The sequence below is a fragment of the Paramisgurnus dabryanus genome, chromosome 6 (genome assembly GCF_030506205.2).
Source record: "Paramisgurnus dabryanus chromosome 6, PD_genome_1.1, whole genome shotgun sequence".
In the NCBI taxonomy this organism is placed as follows: domain Eukaryota; kingdom Metazoa; phylum Chordata; class Actinopteri; order Cypriniformes; family Cobitidae; genus Paramisgurnus; species Paramisgurnus dabryanus.
In genome coordinates, this window is record NC_133342.1 from 8,929,516 (window position 1) to 8,946,288 (window position 16,773).

At 36.9% G+C, this 16,773-nt stretch overlaps 1 protein-coding gene across 1 annotated transcript in view; it reads left to right on the top strand.

Annotated features, from left to right (window-relative positions):
- Positions 1–3,928: 3,928 nt before the first annotated feature.
- prkacbb (protein kinase, cAMP-dependent, catalytic, beta b) overlaps positions 3,929–16,773 on the top strand; it is a 29,792-nt gene continuing 16,947 nt past the window's right edge. The window contains exon 1 of the mRNA XM_065261939.2: positions 3,929–4,267. Within this exon, the coding sequence (XP_065118011.1) occupies positions 4,222–4,267 (46 nt within the window). The 5' untranslated portion in view covers positions 3,929–4,221. The remainder of the gene's footprint in view (positions 4,268–16,773) is intronic.

A 16,773-nucleotide genomic window follows, 5' to 3' on the forward strand; every position in this document is an offset into this window, starting at 1 on the left:
AATTGTCTGGTTGCGCTTCTAAAATTTTCAATTAGGGGCCACTTGCTCCTAGTGAAAAAAGTAAGTCTGGAGCCCTGTGGTATGTGGAAAATAGTGTGTTTTTAACAATAAACCATGCAAACATATTGTATTATACCAAATTCACAAAATAATAGAAATGAAATAGGTGCTCTTTAAGAACTTTTATTCACTTGAAATACTCTTTTGTGTAAAATGAAAGTCTTCATATATATATATATATATATATATATATATATATATATATATATATATACACAACCCCAAAACAGAAAAAGTTGGGACACTGTAGAAATTGTGAGTAAAAAAGGAATGGAATAATTTACTAATCTCATAAACTTATATTTTATTCACAGTAGAATATAGATAACATATCAAATGTTGAAAGTAAGATATTTTGAAATGTCATGCCAAATATTGGCTCATTTTGGATTTCATGAGAGCTACACATTCCAAAAAAAGTTGGGACAGGTAGCAATAAGAGGCCAGAAAAGTTAAATGTGCATATAAAGGAACAGTTGGAGGAGGACCAATGTTTAGGAATGGGAATGTTGTCCTATTCTTGTCTAATACAGACTTCTAGTTGCTCAACTGTCTTAGGTCTTCTTTGTCGCATCTTTCGCTTTATGATGCACCAAATCTTTTCTTTGGGTGAAAGATCTGGACTGCAGGCTGGCCATTTCAGTACTCAGATCCTTATTCTACGCAGTCTTGACGTTGTAATTGATGCAGTATGTGGTCTGGCATTGTCTTGTTGGAAAATGCAAGGTCTTCCCTGAAAGAGACGACGTCTGAATGGGATCATATGTATCTAGAACTTGAATAAACCTTTCAGCATTGATGGTGCCTTTCCAGATGTGTAAGCTGACCATGCCACACGCACTCATGCAACCCCAAACCATCAGAGATGCAGGCTTCTGAAAAGAGCGCTAATAACAACTTGGGTTGTCATTGTCCTCTTTAGTCCGGATGAAATGGCGTCCCAGTTTTTCAAAAAGAACTTCAAATTTTGATTCGTTGGACCACAGAACAGTTTTCCACTTTGCCAAAGTCCATTTTAAATGAGCCTTGCCCAGGGAAAACGCCTGTGCTTCTGGATCATGTTTAGATATGGCTTCTTTTTTGACCTACAGAGTTTTAGCTGGCAACAGCGAATGACACGGTGGATTGTGTTCACTGACAATGTGTTCTGGAAGTATTCCAGAGCCCATGTTGTGATTTCCATTACAGTAGCATTCCTGTATGTGATGCAGTGCCATCTAAGAGCCCGAAGATCACAGGCATCCGGTATGGTTTTCCGGTCTTGACCCTTACGCACAGAGATTGTTCCAGATTCTTTGAATCTTTGGATGATATTATGCACTGTAGATGATGATAACTTCAATCTCATTTCAAATTTTCTCTTAGAAACTCAGAAAACTATTTTTCGCTGCAGCATTGGGGGAATTGGTGATTCTCTGCCCATCTTGACTTTTGAGATACACTGCCATTCTGAGAGGCTCTTTTTATACCCAATCATGTTGCCAATTGACCTAATAAGTTGCAAATTGGTCTTTCAACTGTTCCTTATATGTACATTAAAATTTTCTGGCCTCTTATTGCTACCTGTCCCAACTTTTTTTGGAATGTGAAGCTCTCATGAAATCCAAAATGTGCCAATATTTGGCATGACATTTCAAAATATCTTACTTTCAACATTTGATATGTTATCTATATTCTACTGTGAATAAAATATAAGTTTATGAGATTTGTAAATTATTCCATTCCTTTTTTACTCACAATTTCTACAGTGTCCCAACTTTTTCTGTTTTGGGGTTGTATATATATGTATATATATACAGCATATAGATTTACAGCATATAGCGATCGCTTTTGCATATTGTCTCATATAATTCAATCGGTTGACCTCGGTGCCTCTGGAATATTCGTACTTTTTGGGAAAAAAGTTTTGTATACTGTGTTTTATAATATGTAATAAATGAACGGTCATGTTATTTGCTTAAAATACCTGAATAGTGTAATGTGTAATATAAATACAATTAATCCTGAATATTTAAATTGAAATCATCAATGTCCTCTTTGCAAAATGATACCCCAATATATTATTTCATACCCCAATACACTCTCAGAAAACAATGTACAAAAGTGAAGTTGAAAAATTTTGCAAAGCATGTTTAAGTGATCTTCTATTCAAGCCAAGGCATACATATAACATCCCAGCCATCTTTGCTCTTTTGTTAGAATCATGCATGTTCAGCATTACTGGTAGGTAAAATCAACTGACTTTGTTCTATGAAACAGCAATCCATGTTTGAACCACAAGATGGAGTTGTTCGCTGGTTCTCTATCTGCTATACAAAAGTAGGCTATATTGAGTAAAGATATAAAGAACAAAACAAATTTTATATATTAATTCATTAAAGCTTATATATAAAAGCTTTAATAAATTAATATCTAAAATAGTTTTTTTCCACATGACAGAATAATAATTAACTCATCCAAAAACTATAGCATAACAAAAATGTATCTGTGGGAATTATGTTGTGACTAAAAGAATCTAAAATAAATTAAAACTCTGTTATATTTTATCATGTGAAGTGCAGTCACCCTTTGCCTAGAAATGGCAAAACCGTAGTTGTGTCATATTGAATATTGAAGGATTCACATTTAATCTGGCCTCTTATTGGCTGCATTTCTTCAATATGCAGTCTAAGTCATCTAATTATTTATTACATTTTTTTAAATATAAAATGTAGTTTTCAATTAACAGAAATGAATATGTTTGGCACAGGTATATTTTTGTCTATGATTTATATATACTAAAATGATTTACCATTTAACCAAACATATTTAGATCAAATGATTTTTAAGATCAGTCAAGTGTTTCAAATGTTTTTTTTTTCAAGTCGAACCTCAAATGTTTAATTTGGTTCATGTCAGGTAAATTTGGAGGTCAAGGGATCAACAAAAATTCACCATTGTGTCCTACAGTATGAACCACTCCTTCCTAGTGTGGCATGGCGCATTCTCCTCGTGGTAATGGCCATCACTGGCAGCGCACACAGTTGCCATGAATGGGTGCACTTAATCATCAACGATGTTCAGATACATAAAAGCTGTCAGAAATGGTGCAATTGTGATAATGGGTATGATAACTGTCCCAAGAAAACATTGCCCAGCCCGTACCTTAGTTCATCCAGCTGCCATATCCTCTGTGGGTAATTGCCAAATCCCTCCTTGGCCATTAATGTGATGCACCAGGAATTTTAAGTCACAATGATCTTGGGCCCGTTTATGCATTATTGGCGTTGGCATGCAATTAGCATGTGGACCTGGCTGGGTCGTCAGCTATGCAGGCACATTGCCCTGGTCACTACTGTTGTACAGTAGCTGCTGGTAATTTGTCACACTGTTGCCCTGTGGTCAGGTCAATGTGAATAATGGGCGACAGTCTCTTCTCTTCTCATGAGCTTCAGATGACACAAAGCAGTGGCACAAGAACAACCCAGAAGCCCCACCGTTTCTGAAATTTAAGTACCAAGACACAGTGGCATCACAATTTGTCATCTATCAAAATCCGATAAATAAACAGCTTTACCCCTTCAGACACCAAACAACACTGACCCAAACTGGTCATTGGGCGTTGTATTCCCTGATGGTAAATGCTGTTTTTATTCTAATCCTAACCTTAAATCCAACAATTCACAGGATTTAGGCCATAGCTGTATCCCATCTAACCTGAATGCTGTTTTCATTCTAATCCTAACCCTAAACACAACATCTCGCGAGATTGAGGTCGTAGCTGTATCCCTTCTAGCTAGAAGCAAAATATTGGCTGTACGTCCAGCAGGTGGCGGCATGAGCTCTTTTGTGGTTGCATTCGCTTTCATGTTTCCGCTGCAGGAGAAGAAGACCGAAGACTGATCTCTGATCAGTGTTCAAGAAACCCTGCAAGAAAGTCAGGAGTCTCCCCGCGATCGCTGTGGCGGAGACGAGAGGTTGCCATCTGCGGCACGGAAGGGGAAGCGCTGCCGTGGGATCAGACTATCCTGCTGCAGGATTGTCTTTCTGCAGACTGCCGTCCGTGAAAAGTATTGACATAAAGACACGGGCCGAGGTGTCGCGTGCAGGGAAGCTTCCTCCAAGCACTCGCTGTCGTCTCGTCCGCGCTCCCGCCAGAGAGTCGCCCGTGTCTCGCGCACGATGGGAAACGCCGCTACCGCCAAGAAAGGCAATGAGCTGGAGAGCGGTAAGCGGTCATCGGTGTTAATAACATTTTATTATTTAACTTATGAACAAGATCACTTTCAGAGTCATACTGGCGCGTTAATATTTGTTGGACTTGTTAGCTAGGGATAATGTGAGTTTGGATAATGCAAATGTGCTTTCAAAACACAACTGCACGGTAACGAGAGATGTTTATCTTGTGTTAATCACAACAAACACGAGAGTTTTAGTATTTAAAATGCACTGCTGTAGTTGCTTGTCATCTGGAAACCCCTGAGTGAGTAAAACTAGCTTAACCAAAGGCCTAAGTCAGTTAGTGGTATTTATGTTTAGTACACAAAAGTGATATTATTATAGAGACGAGTCGTTCAATTACAGTAAACGGGCCGTGTAAAAACTGTTTGTATTTTGTGACCTCTGTTTATAGTATGTGATAAAGCCCAAAGGTTAGCGGCTAGTAAGCTATCTGCTAATGTAAGGTGGGCCCGGACAGATGGTCGTGTTGCTCAGCTTGTATCAGTAGAAACACTCAGAAAAACTAGATCTCTTATCGTTTACGCATGTTTTTTATTTTTTCAGTTTAAGTTGCTTAATCTGCCATGTAAACAGTGTGTATAATATAGTTGTGTTTAGCTATAAAGCAGTGTTTGAATGGTGTATAAAATGAGCATTAGCTGTCAGGTCAGGCCTGTTGACATCAGCAAACAACACGAAGCTACTTAAATTGGAAACGCTTGTGACTGGTTTGGTATTTTTTACATTAACGCGTGAAAAGCTTACTTAAAGGGGTCATGTTATGATATTTTTTAAATTTGTAAAATGAGTCTTTGGTGTTCCCAGAGTACATATGTGAAGTTTTAGCTCAAAATACCCCACAGATAATTTATGATAGCATGTTAAAATTGCCACTTTGTAGGTGTGAGAAAAAATGGGTGTGTCTTTTAAAATGCAAATGAACTGATGAAATGTAAACACTGAAGGCAATGATGGTGGTTTGTTGAAATTGAAACTCAATTGTGCTGTCAATTATTTGTTTCTATTTTTCTTTCTTTCTGCAATAAATGGCAGTGCCATGGTTGGATAGTGCAGATTAATGAGCATTATTATTGTAATTAGACTTGCATCACAAAGCAGGCAAAATCTAAATGACCTAATTTTTCACGTGCTTGCAAAGAATGGTTTACCGAAACTAAGTTACTGGGTTGATCTTTTTCACATTTTTTAGGTTGATAGAAGCATTGGGGACCCAATTATAGCACATAAACATGAAAAAAGTCAGATTTTCATGATATGACCCCTTTAAGTTCTTCCATACATTTAGCATAAAGCACTTCATGTCCCTTTATGGTTTGTATTCAAATATGTACGAAGTAGTCAAAGCTTTCCGCTTCTTATATTGTTTATAGAGATATTAAATATCAAGAGTATAATATTGATGGAGGTAAATTTATGTGTCCAGCTACTAAGACAGCTACTTTGATGCCACCCAAAAGTAAATAATCTGCAGCTTTCTAAAAAACAAACAAACAACATGACATGTTTTAAATGGAGAATTTATATTTACACAGCCTTTATCTGTTTACACTGCAAAAATATTATTTTCAAGAAAAAAAAATCTTCGTATTTTTGTCTTGTTTTCAGTAAAAATATCTAAAAACTCTTAAAGGTGCAGTGTGTAAATTTTAGCGGCATCTAGTGGTGAGGTTGCAAATTGTAAACAACGGCTTAGTCCACTGCTCACCCATCGGTTTTGAAATGCATAGAGAAGCTACGATAGCCACCACCGGAAAACTGTCATCATCGGAGACAACCTAGTAAAAAAAAGTTTGTCCGTTTCTGTAGAAACATGGCGGAACAAAATGGCGGCTTCCACATAAGGGGACCCTCAGTATATGTAGATAAAAACTTCTCATTCTGAGGTAATAAAAACATAACAGTTCATTATGAAAAGGTCTTTATACACCCCTAAAAATATAGTTTTGTATATTAAAAATTACACACTGCACCTTTAAATTAAGATGCTTTTTCTGGATGAGCAAAATGACCCAAGAAAATAAGTCTAGTTTTAAGACCAAAAATATCAAATTGAATTGATTTTGTGCAAAAAACAAGCAAAAAAATCTTGAAAATTTTTCTTAAAGGTGCAGGGTGTAGTTTTATAATAGATCTCTTGACAGAAATTCAAAATAATATACAAAACTATGTTATCAGGGGTGTTTACAGACCTTTTTATAATGAACCATTATGTTTTTATTACCTTAGAATGAGACATTTTTATCTACATAGACGAGGGTCCCCTTACGTGGAAGTCGCCATTTTGTGGCGCCATGTTTCTACAGAAGCCCTTAACGGACAATATTTTTTACTAAGTTGTCTCCGACAACGACATGTTTTTTTCTCGTGGCGGCTACCGTAGCTTCTCTATACGTTTCAAAAACAAGGGGTGAGCAGTGGACTGAACCGTTGGTTGCAATTCGCAACCTCACCACTAGATGCCGCAAAAATGTACACACTGCACCTTTAAACACTAAATTCAAGAAAAATTAGCTTACCCCAATGGCAGATTTGTTTTTGCTTGTTTTACGCGCAAAATCACTTACATTTGATATTTTTGGTCTAAAAACTAGACTTATTTTCTTGGGTAATTTTACTCATCAAGACAAAGCATCTTCATTTAAGAATTTTTAGATATTTTCACTGAAAACAAGACAACAAAAATTAAGATTATTATTTTTTTATAATTTTTTGAAGTGTAGAAGTGTTCATCGTGACCAAAAGTGGCAAATATCCATAATAAGATAGTCCAAACGACTTCAGCACATGCGTATTTTATACAAGTAAATTTGAATCGCACAGCCGATATTATGCACAGCTATTTCATGTACTACGGCTTTTGATCAGTAAGTCCTTATCGATTTGAAATCCCTGTTGTTTGTGTCGTTTATAACATGTTTTTGAAAAAAGCAACACTCGTCAGACATAATTATTATACATATTCTTTATTATCATGAAAATACCTGAAGAGGTTTGAAGAACAGCAAAATAAATATATCCTTAAGCCATATCCTGGAGCTGCGTATCATAGCTGCGTATGGTTCTTCATCTGCAGCGCATATTAAGTTTCTGCACGAGAGCGCCCTCTGGCTTTTGGATGTAGCGGCATTTCACCGTAATTCATTGAGAAGCATAGCAAGCATCATCAGCCGATATATCGGTGCACCCCTAAACACAATAATTATGTGTGTGGAAAGAACTTAAAATTGAATACATTATTAACTAAATAGTGTTCCCCTGTTTAGTTTAAATTGACACCAAAACGTCATGAGTTCTCGAATGTGTAACATTGTCATAATATTTCTGTCTTCGTCATGGCACTGAATATCGAAATGCATCTATAGGAACGTGTTTATCATTCGACGCAAGTAAATTAAAAAGTGGACTGTATGTGAGTTCATCACTCTGCATTAGGGTATGAGTGAGTAATAAGCACAATCGTTAGCGAATAATCAGAAAATAAAAACTGCATGTTAACATGAGTGAAGAGGTTAACTCCTAACATATTGTAGTGTTTGCACGCTGTTTAATTGATTCCAGAATTTAAAAAAAATTGTAAGTGCATGTGGGTCTAAATCAGAGGTGGGCAACTCCTGGTCCTGAGGGCCACAGCCCTGCAGAGTTTAGCTCCAACCCTAATCAAACACAGCTGAAAAATATAATTGAAGTCTTCAGGACTGTTTGGAAATGACATTCAGCTGTGTTCGATTAAGGTTGAAGCTAAACTCTGCAGGACTGTGGCCCTCGATGCCCACCCCTGGTCTAAATGGTGTACGAGTATGGTCAAGAAATTGATTCCCTTGCAAGACAACAGAGTTGATTGATTTTTTTTCCTCAGCACTACTTGCATATTGACATATGCGCTAACCTAGTCAACCTGTAATCTCAGTAGCACAAAGAGCTTTCTCAGGCTGGATACACACAGTATTGGTCATTGATGTGAACAGCTTGTCGTCAGACCCTCTTCAGAGGATAAGAGTCATTAGTAGATTTGAAAGGCTTGATGCAATCAACTGCAGGCATATTAGTTTGAGGACGACACATCTTTAACCTGCATGCACTGCTGAATGCGATGGATTTCCAAATGCATTGTGGACTGTGATGAGAATAATCTTGATCAGGGGTGCGTTTCACAAAAGCATTGTTATCAAAGAGTATTGTATTGGTAACGACAAAACTTGCTACTATAGTTGCTTTTGGGAAACACATGCTAGATAACTTCTAATTTAAGATAGCTCAGTGGATTCCTGTATTGTTCAGTGGTAAAGCATTGCTTTAGCAGCGCAAAAGGTCAAGGGTCTATACATGCTTACTAAAAAAACATATACCTTTTAATGCATTGTAAGTTGCTTTCTTGAGCACTTTTTCCTTTGTCAACTCCTGTCAATCTTGCCGCTGTCTCTCACTATCTCCCTTTGCTAGAGCTTAAATAAATAAATAAATATATTCGGCTTCGTCCAAAAATTTTCCTTTCGGTGCATCCCTAGTTTTTATTACCTTACTGTGGTTTCACACCAGATGCATTTGAGGTGTCAAATTCGCGCCTACCACGCGTAGTTGGACGCTTGAACATTTTGAGTGTACTCGCTTCATTCTCGCGTGAAAGCCGCACGTAAAATTCTAGTTATGGAGACATTGACACGGAAATTTGCGTCATGGGAGGGGCTTCTGCGACTCCGCATCAGCGCGTCTTTAGATTAACTTAACATTGAAATCACTCGCATTTAAAGCCTCTAACACGGCTGGTCTGAACGCAGCATTAGAACCATTTTATCCACATACACCATGGGTCTCCTTACATTAAAGTTGCTATCATTTTTCTACAGTAGCCCTAAACGGACAAACTGTTCTACAGAGCACGTTTCATCCCTAAATTGTTTTAGAAAAAGACATGTTTGTCCTGTGGGAACTACCATAGCTTGTCATTGCATTTCAAAGCAGTTATACATCATACTGGTTTGAACGTTTGCATAACTATGCCATAATGTATACGCAAAGATAGACGGTGTAACTTTCAATCGCGCTGCCAATAGATAAAAAAAAAGGGTTTAGTTTTTATTTACAACACTGTTTCAGAACAGTACAGCCCAAATGTTCGATCGCGTGCTGCACATTTTACGAAAGGACTACTTCTTAAATACAATGGAATTACAAGGCTGGATGTACACAAAGGTTTCATCTAAAAAGTGGAGCAATTCCAACTTTGCAACTACATTCTTGTTCGGCTTACTGACATTCTGTAATTAGCCGATGTTTTCTTATTTAATGAATTTCCTACTGACAATTCAAGTGCGAGTTTTGTGCTAGGGATGCACCGATACTGGTATCGGGTATCGGCCTCGATACCACATTTTCTAAAGTACTCGTTAAAAGTCCCCCGATACCTGGAATCGATACCACGGTCTGAGAAATGTCTATGTTTGAGCGGCGTGTAAGGGGTTAATGCCTCTTGTGTTGTCCAAAGAGGCAGAGTTTACAACAAACTGGAAAACTAGTCCTTTGTTTTTTTTTTTTGTTAAATTATATGACTAAAGCTGTTACCTGTCAATTTAAATCATGTTTTTTTATTAAGTACTCGGTATCGGTATCGGCAAGTACTGAAATGACTAAAGTAGTAAAGACGATAGTATATTTCAAAACATGGTTTGGAGCGTCACATTTCTGTTTACGTAATCGAGGTATTCGGCCAATTGCAACGCACTGGATAGCTGGCCAATCGGTTCACACCACGTTTTCTCAGAAGATGAGCTTTGTACAAAATTACCTGTTACAGAGTAGCGGGACTTAGAGGTGCCACAAAAATGTAAGGTATGTGGAAATAATTAATTTTTTGAACCATAAACGCATCATATTACACCAAATACACAAAGTAATGTGCTTTTTAGCAATGAAATATGAGCCCTTTCTGTATTTTATTATTAAAAAAATTACATCAACTTGTATGTATAAGATCACCTGTGTACTGTCATTATTTGCATCAGCTTAAGTGTGCAAGTTTTAAATGCATGCCCATTGCAAACACAATATTTGCTCAAGATGTGTGTTGCTTTCTGTGCAACCAAAATAAATACAAACCTGGCGCATTCTGAGCGTAGCTTTTCTGTAAGTTCACTGTGAAGTCAGAAGTCCTTTTTTAATAAGCATTTAAACTCGTAAGGAGTCATAGTATGCTTCACAATATGACCCATTCCAGACCTGCACATACTTGTGGAGCGAGAACATACCATAAAAGGATGCAGCAAAAGAAAGAATCCTCCCATAGACATCTGTTAAAAAAAAAATCTTCAAACCAGTCACAGCAACCAAAACTAGCTGTTAGAAATAAGGGGTGCTCCGATTAAGGCCTTTTGGGGCTGATCACTGGAAGGAGTAACAGACAGTACCGATCACAGCATTTATTTAAAGCCACGTATATTTATTTAATACATAATTTTGAAAACAAACTATTAGTAAATATTAAAGTATCATGATTTATTCATTGGTATGCAACATATCCCTCTCTTATAAAAAACAGCTTAAACCATAGCAGCCTTTGCTTGGTTATTGGGAACAGCTTAGAGATTAACAAACAAACCTTCTGTCACTTCTCTGTGCAGGACTAACAAACCAAACCCACTGCAAATTCACATCCTGGTTTGTCAAGAAATGTCAATGTCACCACAAAAAATATATCTGCACAACAATTGCAAAATGCTATAAGATCATATTAAATTATTAAAATTATTATTATTTTTTTTAATTAATGTTATTTAAATGCATAAATGTAAGAAATGATGAAGCAAAGCAGCATCAGAAGTGTCTTTAAAATGAAGTAGCTGAGAGGAGCTTGTAAGATAAGCTTTCAGTACAGCATGATTGATTATAGCTCTTCAGATTGTGATCATATATTCTTTAAAACAGACAAAACAAGGTGCAAGGACTTTATGGATGCATGATAAAAAGTTATTCAAACTGGGAATAAATTGTATGAGAGCAATCAAAAAGAATGATCATTAAAACTGTCAGTGACTTAAGTTTAATGTTGCAAAACTCTCGCTATAATGAATGAATCTGCACGCTTCTTACTTTCATTGTAAATAAACTCTAAAATGTGAATTTGCACTTTTCATACCTGCAAACTAGTCGGTTTTCGGCGAAAATCGCCGTTTTGAATTGAAAAAGGTCATCCACGTGAATCATGTAGATCCGAAGAGTTTTTGTTTTTTTTGGGGGGGGGGTCTAAACTTCCCATAAACGGGAGTTTCAAAAACCTACTGCGGTCTGTTTCACAAAAACAATAAAAGCTCTTTGGTCATCACGTGAGGTCATCACAGTGTGGTTAAGGTTAGGATAGCCGATTGGTCAATGGATGGGAGCTGAACAAATGGGGTTACGTGAAGGGCGGGTCTTTGCGTTGCCAGCAGCTTCTATTAAAAGGCCTTGGCTGCATCAGCTTTCCCGCGGATTAAACTTTTCACGCTACCGCTACTGACACTGACGTTTGTTTTGAGGTTAGTTTTGAGGCACTTTGAGGCACTTTTGCTTGTCCGATTGCTGCAGGTTTTTGAAAATATAAGCCATTCTTGCTGCTCATAAAGGGTTTAAACATTGACATGCGCTCTTTTATATGTCAATGGCATTAATTAGGCATCGTTTAAAGGTGGAAATCTTACTGTTCAGATGCATACTAGTTCAAGATAATTTGCGATTTATAGATTTCACATCTGAAAGAAAGGGGTAACGTTAAGCGCGTTTTCTGTGCGTGCGTTTGTTCTGTGAATCACACGCAGAGGTGTAAAGTACTTAAGTAAATGTACTTTGTTACTGTACTTAAGGTTTTTTTTGGCTACTTTGTACTTTGTACTGAGTATCAAAAATATAAGCAACTTTTACTCTCTACTCAATTACATTTTTGATTGGGTATTTGTACTCTTTACTCCACTACATTTGAAATGACACTTAACGTTACTCGCTACATTGTTTATTCGTCAAATAAAAACGAGACGAAAGTGTCAGAGGGTGAAGATGGATAGAATCTGTGGTCGCGAGGTACGCACAAACACACAACTGAGGGACTTCATCTGGCGCCACGCAGGGCAATCCTATGATATCAAAATACTGCGAGAGCGAATCAAATACATATGGAGAAGTCTGGTCTCGCGGTACTTTGATGTCAAACGCTGAATGGCTTGCGTTGAGCCACCGTAGCGGGACATCTGCGTGCTGCGTATGCCATAAACTGTAGAGAAAAGTTCGCGTCTGGTCTGAGAGAAGAGATAAAGAGCAAACATATGGATGCATATCACATTTGCTTCTGTCAAGGGACCCTTTGTTAAACATGTGATGCTGCAATCAAAACAAAAGTGATGAGCGATTGCAGGAGGGCCATCCCGCACCTCAAAGGCAAGCACAAATGTTTACTCTGATGCTACTTTATCAGCTAACCTGAGCTGGTTGATATAACTTACTTTATAAGCCAAAATAAACCAGCGATGTCCTGTACTGATTGCCTGAGTAACTTAAGTACATTATAAGATTGATAATAAGTGTACAATTTCACTGTCCTCACATTAAATCAAGTAGGCTGTAATGTATTTACTGTAAAGAGGGATGCATGACTGAAGAAATGTAGTGCACTTAATGTGAGATAGTGGTGTTACGTCTACTACATGTGTTTTCAATTAATCTTTCAAATGAACAACTTCACGTTTTTAATATGCAAATTTCTGTTACTGTATATTAACTGTAACAACCTACTGGACTCTATACTGGAATTTTTGATATATTTAGATTATAACTTTTTTAGGATTGGCCTAAATGTAAGAATATTTGGTAACACTTTACAATAAGGTTGATTAGTTAACATTAGTTAATGTATTAACTAACTTGAACAAACCACGAGCAATACATTTGTTACAGTATTTATTCATCTTTGTTAATGTTACTTAATACAAATTTAAGCTTTAATTGTTTGTTCATGTTAGTTCAGAGTGCATTAACTAATGTTAACAAGATTTTAATAAAGTATTAGTAATTGTTGAAATTAACATTAACAAAGATTAATAAATGCTGTATTAATGCAGTTCATTATTAGTTCATGTTAACTAATGTAGCTAACTAATGTTAACTAATGAACCTTATTGTAAACTGTTACCATATTTATATAACAATAGTAAGGGGGGGGGGGGGTGCGGGCGCGTATACAATGTGTCACCTTTTTCAGCCCTTCTGAGTTTGCAGGTATGACTTTTATATAAACACTGGAGTGTTTTTAGCGGACTGGTTTGGCAAATCATTAAAATACATTTGATTGGCCATTACATTCCTAACCTCAACAGACACATCTGTGATTGGTAGAAGTATTTGATGCAATGTGAGCAAATCTAAATGGGTGATTCTCCGAAATCCAGATTTAGAAGGTGTCAAGCATCAGATTTTTTAAAAAGTTCTTGAAGCCAATTTTAAGATATGATTAAGGTCTAAACTTACTATAAACATTATTTTTAGAGGATTTAAAAATATTTCCTATATAATTATTACAGTTTTTTTAGATTATCATTATAAAAAATTGTCATTACCGCAACATGATATTACATTCAATATATTAACTCTTTCACCGCCAGCGTTTTTAAAAAAAGTTGCCAGCCAGCGCCAGCGTTTTCCATGATTTTCACCAAAGTTTAATGCCTTCCAGAAAATGTTCTTCTTTAAATATATAAACATACAATATACCAAATGAAAGAACAGACCCTCTGCTTTCAAACAAAAAAAAAACGTTTCATCCTACCTTTAGTGGTTCTTTTGCAATCAGCTTTTGAATATGGGTAGGTTTTTGCAAAAACACCATATTTTGAGCAAAAAGCAGATATAATTCCATTTTTATGACGGACTTTTCATAGAGATCCCATTCAGCGCGATCTTTAAAACAGACACGGACATGCAGCTGCTTGCCATAGGGCAATACTTCCGGTTTTAAAAAGTTGCGGAAGGGCGCCACCTGGTGGATAATAGCGGTATTGCGGAAAGACGGAAAATCTCGTCATTGGCGGGGAAGCGTTTTCTCTTAATTGACGAGATATCTCGTCAATGGCGGGGAAAGAGTTAAGAGTTTCGTTGCAAACTCAGTTTTTTTAATTAACTGCAAACTCAGTTTTTTTAATTAACTGCAGTTGGTTTGTTTTGATTTAAACCTTCATAACCTAAAACATACAGCTAAGTAGCCCATGATAATAATAATAATAATCATGTTTTCACAAAAATGTTAAAAACGGATGTATCTCGTTTTGCAACGAAGCTCTTCATATGCAAACTCATGTTTCGGTAATGAGAACTAAAAAGTTGTCTTGGTACTATGACAAACAAAATTTTAACTTTTATCTGGAGAGAAAAAATAAGAACTGCTTACCTGGTAGCCATCTTAAGTGTCACAGTCAATTACGTCCCTTCCAACGTTTTTTTTATTTTTTATGTTAAATCCTTGAGGGCTTCAATAATGATTGAAAAATGTTGCGGGGGATGAGAAAATTGATCTTGGACACATTTATATTCCTTATTATTGTCTCTACATTTACCAATGATCACCAAATATCACATTTCTTTACTGTAAATATTTATAGTATAACATGCACTGAAGCTTTTTATTTTTTAAATTTTTTTATTATAAATATTTCCTTGTCGAAGAACCCAAATCCACAGTCATGGTCACGTTGCGGTAATGAAAATTTTCCCTATAAATGTGGAAAAAAACAACAAAATTGTTTTTTTATGATGTCATTTGAAATAGTACATAAAGAGATGTTTATAGCTGTATGCTTCTTATTTTGATACTATAATCAATTTTTTTGTGAGATGCAAACCACCGCGGGTCGCACTTTAACACTGCGGTTGTGCAGTGTTTATGACAACCATTAGGGGTGTAACGATTAACCATGCAAATGCGCGTTTTCTCAATGAATGAATTTGAATGAATTACGGTGAAATCCCGGCATATCCAAAAGCCAGGGGCCGCTCTCGTGCAGAAACTTCCTTTGTGCCACAGAAGAAGTTGCATTTCAAACTAGGGCTGCAACTAACGACTATTTTAATAGTCGACTAGTCACCGACTATTGAAACGATTAGTCGACTAATCGGATAATTATTAACTTTTTCTAAAATTTAATGAGATTGCTTTAATTCTGTGAAAAATTATAGTAAACACAAGAAAGAAGGGGTTACTTCAATGAAAAATGCATATTTTATTGAACTTTGCTGCTGATAGGCCAATTCATACTAAAAGTAAATAAAAATGTCCTGTCTTAAACCATTAGGCACAGTGCTCGGTCAGTATAGACATAAATGCATAAATAAAGAAACAATCATTTTTATAAAGGACAGGCACATTTGTTTTATAAGAAAAAATAAATTAAAACATTTATTAAAGTAAACATTTTCTTCCTGTAAACCAGGGGCAGGCACATTAGCAGCAATAAAACAGTAAACAAAATATTAAGTGCATTTTGTGAGATACATTCAGTGGTCAATCTGTTGCAAAAGAACTTTTCAACTCGTCTCAACATTATGAAATCTAAAGGTTTTAAAATAAGCTTTTAGAGTCTGAATTTAAGTTGTAAACATGGACGGTGTGATACTACCTGAACAAAAACCTGTCATGGTAGACAGACCAAGTTTAAAATCAACATAAGGCTCAGGCTATGTCGTTCAGTTTATTCATATTAAGGAAAGTCAGCATATCCACATGGTCTCGTGTGAGACTTGCTCTCTTCTGGGAGCAGATATTTCCTGCTGCTGAGAAAATTCGCTCTGCAGGGGTGGATGTTGCAGGAATGCACAGAAGAGATCTTGCTAGGTTTGACAGTGTGGGAAAACGCCCCTCATTTTCGCTCCACCAGCTGAGAGGGTCTTCTTTTTTGGCTATTGGTGGCTCTGTGAAGAACATATGAACTTCCCTCCTCACCATTTGGATTTTTTTGACCTCCTGGGTTTCCTCCTCTTCCTCACTCAGACTGTCAGTGTCAGACTGAAGCAGGTTATCCAGCGCTGACTTTGCCCCTGAGATATGACCCCTCTTCTTCTGCTGTAGCACCTCAGTGCCATCATGTAGTCCAGTCTTGGCCTTTGCTTCTTTGATAGCAAGAACTTCAACTGTACTTTGCACCCTTGTGCCATCTTCAGGTGAGATAAACTTCAGCTTTCTGAATCTTGGGTCGATGGCAGCTGCAAGAACAAGTGGGTTGTCTCTCTCTGCAGTCACAGTGTTAAGATTCTCCCATCTCTCACTGATTCCTTTTCCTGCAATGGCTTGAAAGGCTTTTCCTGAGCTTGTCTCAAACTGGGTTTGCTGTATGGACCGTTGCAGCCCTTTGACCAGCTGTGGAAGACATGAAGCAGTAGCATACTCCTGCCCACTGAGGAAAACAGTAGCACATTCAAAAGGCCCTAGCCCTTGCACCAGCTCTTCAAGTAGTACCCACTGCTCTGGTTTCAGGTCTAAGTAGT